The sequence below is a fragment of the Eulemur rufifrons genome, chromosome 7, assembly GCF_041146395.1.
Source record: "Eulemur rufifrons isolate Redbay chromosome 7, OSU_ERuf_1, whole genome shotgun sequence".
Taxonomy (NCBI): Eukaryota; Metazoa; Chordata; class Mammalia; order Primates; family Lemuridae; genus Eulemur; species Eulemur rufifrons.
Window position 1 is genome coordinate 191,047,010 of NC_090989.1, and position 7,660 is coordinate 191,054,669.

Below are 7,660 nucleotides of genomic sequence, written 5' to 3' on the forward strand. Positions count from 1 at the left end.
CTGAATAAATCTCTTGAAAACTATGATTAGTGGGGAAAAAGTCAATCCTTAAATGTTACATATTGTATGATTCCATTTATATAACATTCTTTTTTTTTTTTTTTTTTTTTTTGAGACAGAGTCTCACTCTGTTGCCCAGGCTAGAGTGAGTGCCGTGGCGTTAGCCTAGCTCACAGCAACCTCAAACTCCTGAGCTCAAGCGATCCTCCTGTCTCAGCCTCCCGAGTAGCTGGGACTACAGGCATGCACCACCATGCCCGGCTAATTTTTTCTATATATATATTTTTAGCTGTCCATATAATTTCTTTCTATTTTTAGTAGAGATGGGGTCTCGCTCTTGCTCAGGCTGGTATATAACATTCTTAAAATGAAAAATTATAGAAATGGAGAAAGATTAGTAGTTGCCTGGGGTTGAGGAGGGGGTAAGGGTGTACGGAAATGGGTTTAGATATGAAAGGACAACTTATGGGATCCTTGCAGTGATGGGGATGTTCTGTATCTTGACTAATCCATGTCAACATCCTGGTTGGAATATTGTCCTATGCTTCCACAAGATGTTACCATTGGGGGAAACAGGCTAACAGGTACACTGGATCTCTCTGTATTATTTCTTACAACTGCATGCATGCAAATCTATAATTATCTCAATACAAAGAGTTTAATTAAAAAAATACTCAAAACTAATATTACAAAATATTATTCTGTATTAATTCTAAATGGTGGTTACATCTGCAGTAATAGCATATAGCCATAATACTACTATGAAAAACAAACTGGCAATTCACAGAAGAAAAACAAATGAAAAAATAATAAGATGTTCAGTAACAAAAGAAATAAAAATTAAGGCCAGGCGAGGTGGCTCACGCCTGTAATCCTAGCACTCTGGGAGGCCGAGGCAGGCGGATCATTTGAGCTGAGGAGTTCGAGACCAGCCTGAGCAAGAGCGAGACCCCATCTCTACTAAAAGTAGAAAGAAATTATCTGGACAACTAAACATATATAGAAAAAATTAGCCGGGCATGGTGGCACATGCCTGTAGTCCCAGCTACTGGGGAGGCTGAGGCAGGAGGATTGCTTGAACCCAGGAGTTTGAGGTTGCTGTGAGCTAGGCTGACGCCACAGCACTCTAGCCTGGGCAACAGAGTGAGACTCTGTCTCGAAAAAAAAAAAAAAATTAAAAAATTAAAAGGATAGTGAAACACAATTTTTCATCTGCTGATGTTACAAAATTTAAAAAGTTTGAGAACATTTGACCAAAGTATAAAGAAGCAAAACTCTGAAACAATGCTAGTGGGACTGTAAATCAGTACACAGTTTTTGAAGGGCAATTTTATGATCTCTCTTCTTTTTCCCCCTTCCTTTTTTAAGGGGTGGAGGGTTGTGAAGAGGAGTGCTCAGTTTTCTTGTTTGTTGAGACAGAGTCTCACTCTGCCGCCTGGGGTAGAGTGGAGTGGCATAATTGTAGCTCACTGCAACCTCCAACTCCTGGGCCCAGGCAATCCTTCTGCCTCAGCCTCCTGGGTAGCTGCGACTACAGGCATGTGCCACCATGCCCGGCTAGTTTTTTCTATATATATTTTTAGTTGTCCATATAATTTCTTTCTATTTTTAGTAGAGACAGGGTCTCACTCTTGCTCAGGCTGGTCTTGAACTCCTGAGCTCAAGCAATCCTCCTGCCTCGGTTGATTTTTTTGGAGAATAAATTCCTGCATTGTTTGTGTCCCTTTTTTTTTTAAGTTCATTTTTTAAAATAGAAGCAAACCAAGAGTGGCAGATGCTGTGCCAAGGAAAGTCAGAGATCCTGGCCCTGCTTGCAATTCGCTCCGCGACGTCAAACAAACAACTTCAGTTTCTTCTTTTATAAAAAGCTGATAATCATCACCAGCTGCCCCGCCACGACAAGGGTCAACGGAAAGAATTTTTCTATTCCGGGTACCCGATTGCAACCCAGGTACGACCCGCGCCCCAATCAGGCACTGCCGCGCCAAGGCCGCGGGGCATCGCGGGACTTGTAGTCCATCTGGCGGGCTCGCGGTCCCGGCAGGCACCGCGCGGCGGCGGCAGGGCGACGTGGCTCGGCCGGCTGCGGCTGCGCGGACAGGTGGGGCAAGATGGCCGCTGAGCAGGGTGTGCAGGTTGTCCGGCCCCCTCCCGGAACGGGGCTGGGCAGAATGATGCGGACCCTCCTGCTACTGCTGTGTTTTGCGGCCCGCGGAAGCGCGCTCTACTTTCACATCGGAGAGACGGAAAAGAAGTGTTTCATTGAGGAAATCCCAGACGAGACCATGGTCATAGGTGCGGGGGCGGGAAGGGAAGAGTTTGGGACGTGACAGTGGTCTTGGGGCGGGGGAATGCGGGGACACTCAGCTCTCTGGAGCCGAGAGGAGACTGCTTTGCCGTGCCCTGGTGGTTGAGACCCAACGCCACCTCGCGCTCCTCTGACCTGGGCTTGCCCTGCTTCCTTCCAGGAAACTACCGGACGCAGCTGTATGACAAACAGCGGGAGGAATACCAGCCGGCCACCCCTGGGCTCGGCATGTTCGTGGAGGTGAAGGACCCAGAGGACAAGGTGATCCGGTCCCTTACCCCGGTCAAGCTCTCCGCCAAGCAGGCTCTGGCACTTCCCCCTTAAGAGTTTCTGCACCTGCTAAAGTGGGAGAGACAGTTGGTGTTGTGGGAAGATCCCGGATTTTCACTGCAGGCCAAACTTGGGCTGCTGCAGTGCTAGCTGCTCCTCTCAACTTCTGGCTCACTGCTGCATGACCCTACCTTCCCTGAGCCATTTTCCTGTCTGAACTGGGAATCACTTATCTTACAGGTGCGAGGGTGGATTAATGGTGATGATGAAAATCAAAGAGTTTTGTCAACTCTAAAGCTGTGACATCTAGACTTTAGGATTTCACAGAACACAGTACTTGCCAAAAAAATTGAACAGCTTTTAATTTTGACAAATAAGGATGTGAAAATGAAAACAAAATTCTTTAGCTGTCACCTGTTGTTAGAAAAAAATTGAAAGGGCATGAACTCTAGATAAAGGAAAGTCCTTCCCAAGAATGATCACTTGGCAGCTTGATGTTAGACTCTTCGCCCCAGCCCCAAATAGTTCTCAGACAAGCATTTAGCAACTGCTGCGGAGCACCTTTGGATCTTTTAGTGTTGTGAGGTCCCTGAGCCTCTGCTTGTCAACTTTTGCATTATTTAGAGCCTTAAGCACTTTCTTCCAGCCCCATCTCTACCGTAACACTGACTGCAGCCCCTTCCCTTCCTCCAGGTCATTCTGGCCCGGCAGTATGGCTCTGAGGGCAGGTTCACTTTTACCTCCCATACCCCTGGTGAGCACCAGATCTGTCTTCACTCCAATTCCACCAAGTTCTCCCTCTTTGCTGGAGGTATGCTGGTAAGTGAACCCATGTGGGACTTGCTGCTTTCAGCTTCGGTCCCTTGGTCATGAATGGGGACTGGTGGTACTGTGGGTGTGAGATGAGTATGTCAGATTTTATGTCTCCTGAGAACACTGGGTTTCCAGTGGACATCCAGGACACAGTGGCTAAGCCCTTTGTATGCCTCAGTAAGAGCATCAGCTCATTGTTCTTGGTCGTGTGCCCCCAGCCCTGTAGAGCTAGACACTGGTGAGGCCTTAGTCTGTTGCCTAAATGAACAGATGAAAGAATGTGGGGGATTAGCTGTCAGTCTCTGGCAGGAAGTTGGAGCAGAGCCACCTCATTCCCCTTGTCTCCCTTGTTTGTCCCCAGAGAGTTCACCTGGACATCCAGGTGGGTGAACATGCCAATGACTATGCAGAAATTGCTGCCAAAGACAAGTTGAGTGAGTTGCAACTACGAGTGCGACAGCTGGTGGAACAAGTGGAGCAGATCCAAAAAGAGCAGAACTACCAGCGGGTGAGGGACTGGGCCGGGAGTGGTGGGCTTCCCAGAACCTACCCATTGGTTCAGCCAGGAGTTGCATGTCAGATACATTATGAGACCTCTGAACTTACCTGTGCTGCACTGCAGGTCTGAAAGGTGGGGCAGGTATTTCTAACTCTACCTTGTATTAGTAATTGAAGACACTGACTCTTAAAGAGGCTATCATTGCCCTAAATCACAGTTACACACAGAATGGCAGAGTGGGGTTTGATACCAGCACCTTGGGTCCTGTTTCAGTGACTCCAAGTGCTCCAAGGACTAGGGGGGTCTCAAACTCACCTGTGACTAGGAACAGGTGTACCAAGAATCAATCTATGACCATAAGGACTAGTATGGCAGTGACCCATCTAAACAGGAACAGCTACTGTTCAGTGTCAGCTGAGGGTCTCCTTGCAGAAATGCAAGCCATGGGTATTCAGATATTAAATTTTTTCAAGAGGAGCTAGAGGTCCAGGTTTTTTATGTGAAATTTTCTCGGGTTTTAAATGTTGGCAAAACAATGTGTGAGCCAAACCACATATAAAGGCCAGATCCAGGCCTAGGCCTCCAGTCTGAAACTTGTCCCCACGATCTTCAAGGAAGACCTGGGCAGAGGGCTCAGAGAAAGTCCACTCCTGAGCACTCCAGGACAGCTCTGTCCCATGGGGTGACACCACAACTATCCCCACCTATCCCCCAGGCATCAGACTAGGTGGGGACTATAACTGACACGTGAAGAGACAGACTTAGGAGAAATGAGTAGGTGCCTGAGGTATCTGGCTGGTGAGGGTGAAGACAGTCCCCAGGTAGTGACTCTTTGTAGGTACTTGGCTGGAACCTGGACAAAGCTGGGCAGCCCTGGGGTACCCCTGCTGGTTGGGAACTCAGCAGTTCCAGTGGCCGCAGCCAACTTGGGCTCACTTTCCATTCTTCCCCACAGTGGCGAGAGGAGCGCTTCCGACAGACCAGTGAGAGCACCAACCAGCGGGTGTTGTGGTGGTCCATTCTACAGACCCTGATCCTCGTGGCCATCGGTGTCTGGCAGATGCGGCATCTCAAGAGCTTCTTTGAAGCCAAGAAGCTGGTGTAGCCATCCCAGGCCTCGCAGGCCATCCTCCCAGGCTGGGGGAGAAAGGACCTCCTGGAACTGACTTCTCTCTGGCAGGAGGACAGCTTCCCAGATGTAGATGTTCTAGAGGGGAGAGGGGCTGCAGGTACCCCCAGGCACAAGCTGGGGGCAGCAGCTTGGCTGGCTGATACTGAGTAGGTGGTAGGGCAAATGCCTGCCCCCTCCCCTGCCTCTTTGCAGTAATCACACAGGTGAAGCCACTGGGAGCTCCACTGGCACCTCAGAATCACAGTGTTACTGATCAGGGATGTGAGGCTGCTGTCTGGGTGGATGGGGGAGGGGGATGGGTGGGCAAGCCAGTTTTCCTTCTGTCTTCCTTTGCTAACTTGGGATTTTGAGGAGGTTGGGGTATGGCTGTGATTCCCTGCCACCCTGGGAACCTTGCTCTTCTCTCTTTTGGCCTAGACCTGCTGATCCAGGGTGTGTGTGTCAATTGAGGGTGGGGTGGAGTGGGTTGCAGTGTTGGAAAGTGGCCCTGTGGTTGATCCTGGCTGCTTCACATGGTCATCCATTCTGGGGCTTGAGGAACTGGGGTCAGGCCAAGCAGAGGCCTTGATGCTGGTTGGGGTTGGGGCCTGGAGAGTCTTAGTTACTGATTTCATTTTCAATAAGTCTAGGTTTGTTACCTTGGTTTCCCAATAAAAAAAAAAAAATTGACTTCTTGTCCAGTGTGAAGTTACTCGACTATCAGTGGGCATAACACTGCAAGGTGCTTCAGAGAATGTCAGTTCTTCCAATGGGCAAAGCACTTCACATTCCAAAATGAATTCCTACATCTCAACCTCATTCTTTCCATCCTCTCCAGGCCTTCTATGGTGGGGAGTAGTGGGTTTGTCCAAGGCCATCCAGCAAGTAAATACTGTGAAGTTGGGCTCAAATCCATACCATTGCCTCTGTGCCAGCTCCCTTGTGAAGTGCCCTCCCTTTCCAGAGTCAGTGGATATAATTGTCACAGATGCTGCAAAAAGGTGCCTGGTAAGGCAGGTGCATTGAGCAGAGGGGTGCTCAGGTGTGGGAAGGACAGAGTCCCTGCCTGGTGAAGATGAGGGTGTTGATGGCTTAACCAAAAGCAAGTGACTTCAGCAAGAACCATTAAGGAGAGGAAGGATTCTGATGAGATGGCAGGGCAGAGGTGGGTGGGGGAAACAGGCAAAGAACTGGTATGGAGATGGATGTTCTTTCAGCTGGAGGGGAGGGTTGTGGGGAAGTTAGGAAGGTTGGTTGAGAGTTAGAGGAGACTTGAACCCCAGATAAGAGATTTGGACATAACCACCTGTTAACTGAAAGTTTTGAGAAAAACCACCTGAAGATAAACTTGAGAGAGGTTAATCCAGCAGTGTAAGAAAGTAGGGACCAGGAGACAAGTTTTGGGGCTGCTTGACCTGCCGGGAGGATGTAATCTGGGCTCATGTTGCCACCTAGGCCTGATTCACATTAAAAAACAAACAAACAAACAAACAAACAAACAGATTTAGAATTACAGAAAATGTGAAGATAGTTGTCCCTATCTTCCCTTGGGTTAATGGATAAAACTCAAACTCTGTAACAAGTAATTTAAAGAAATTTATTCTGAGCCAATGTGTGTCACAGTGGTCCAGGGAGCCACACCAAAGAAGTCTTGAGTAAGTGGTCCCAAGGTGTTCGGGTTACAGTATGGTTTTATATATTTTAGGGAGGCGGGAATTGCAGGTAAAAATCATAAAACATGGAAGGTTTGGCCTGAAAAGGTGGGGTGTCTTGAAGCAGGGGCTTACAGCTTATAGGTGAGGTCAGAGATTCTTTGATTTATAATTGGTAAAAGACATAAAGCTTTGTGTAAAAGCTTGGAATGTTTCAAGTTAAGATAAGAAAGCACAGACTCAAGTGATCTGTTAAGCAAATTGATGGCCTACCGGTGTGATTTAACCTTCATTTTGCATGGCCTTCGGTCCTGTTAATACTTTGGTATCTTATAGTCACAGAGTCTGTTTTTCAGTCTTATGATCTCTGTTTTAACGTTAATGCTGGTGAATTGTATCTAAACTCCAAAAGGGACGGGGTATAAAGAAGTGTGGAACCTCCCTTCTCTTCATGACCAGGAACTCAATTTTAAAGTTTTTCTGGGGTCCCCTTGGCCAAGAAGGGGTCTGTTCATTTGGTGGGGGTTTAGGATTTTATTTTTGTTTACATCATTATGAACACCTTGCATTAGTATGGTACATTTGTTAAAACTAATGAAACAATATTGATACATTATTTTTAATGAAAGTCCAGAATTTATCTAGATCTCCTTAGTTGTTATCTAATGTCCTTTCTTATTTTGTTCCAGGATTCCAGATCACATTTAGTCACTGTGTCTCCTCAGGCTCCTCTTGGCTATGAGTTTCTCAGACTTTCCTTGATTTTGATAATTCCTTGACAGTGTTGAGAAGTACAGGTCAGGTATTTTGTAGAATTTCCCTCGGCTGGGATTTGTCTGTTGTTTTTCTCATGATTAGACTGGGGTTACCGGTTTTTGAAAAAAGACCACAGAGGTAAAGTGCCCTTTTCATCTCATCATATCAAGGGTACTTATTATCAACATGACTTATAACTGGATGTCACATTTTAAATTTAGTTAATTTGAATTTTTATATGAAATCTCATT

At 47.0% G+C, this 7,660-nt stretch overlaps 1 protein-coding gene across 2 annotated transcripts; it reads left to right on the forward strand.

Annotated features, from left to right (window-relative positions):
• Positions 1–2,098: 2,098 nt before the first annotated feature.
• Positions 2,099–5,681, forward strand: TMED9 (transmembrane p24 trafficking protein 9). Of its 2 annotated transcripts, XM_069473945.1 has the most exons (5): positions 2,099–2,295; positions 2,469–2,569; positions 3,272–3,397; positions 3,753–3,899; positions 4,846–5,681. In XM_069473945.1, exons 1-5 carry the CDS (start codon positions 2,112–2,114, stop codon positions 4,993–4,995), a joined length of 708 nt encoding a protein of 235 aa, XP_069330046.1. In that variant the 5' UTR covers positions 2,099–2,111; the 3' UTR covers positions 4,996–5,681. The 2 variants fall into 2 exon arrangements, with proteins under 2 accessions (XP_069330046.1, XP_069330047.1); XM_069473946.1 differs by lacking the exon at positions 3,753–3,899.
• The last annotated feature ends 1,979 nt before the right edge of the window (positions 5,682–7,660 follow it).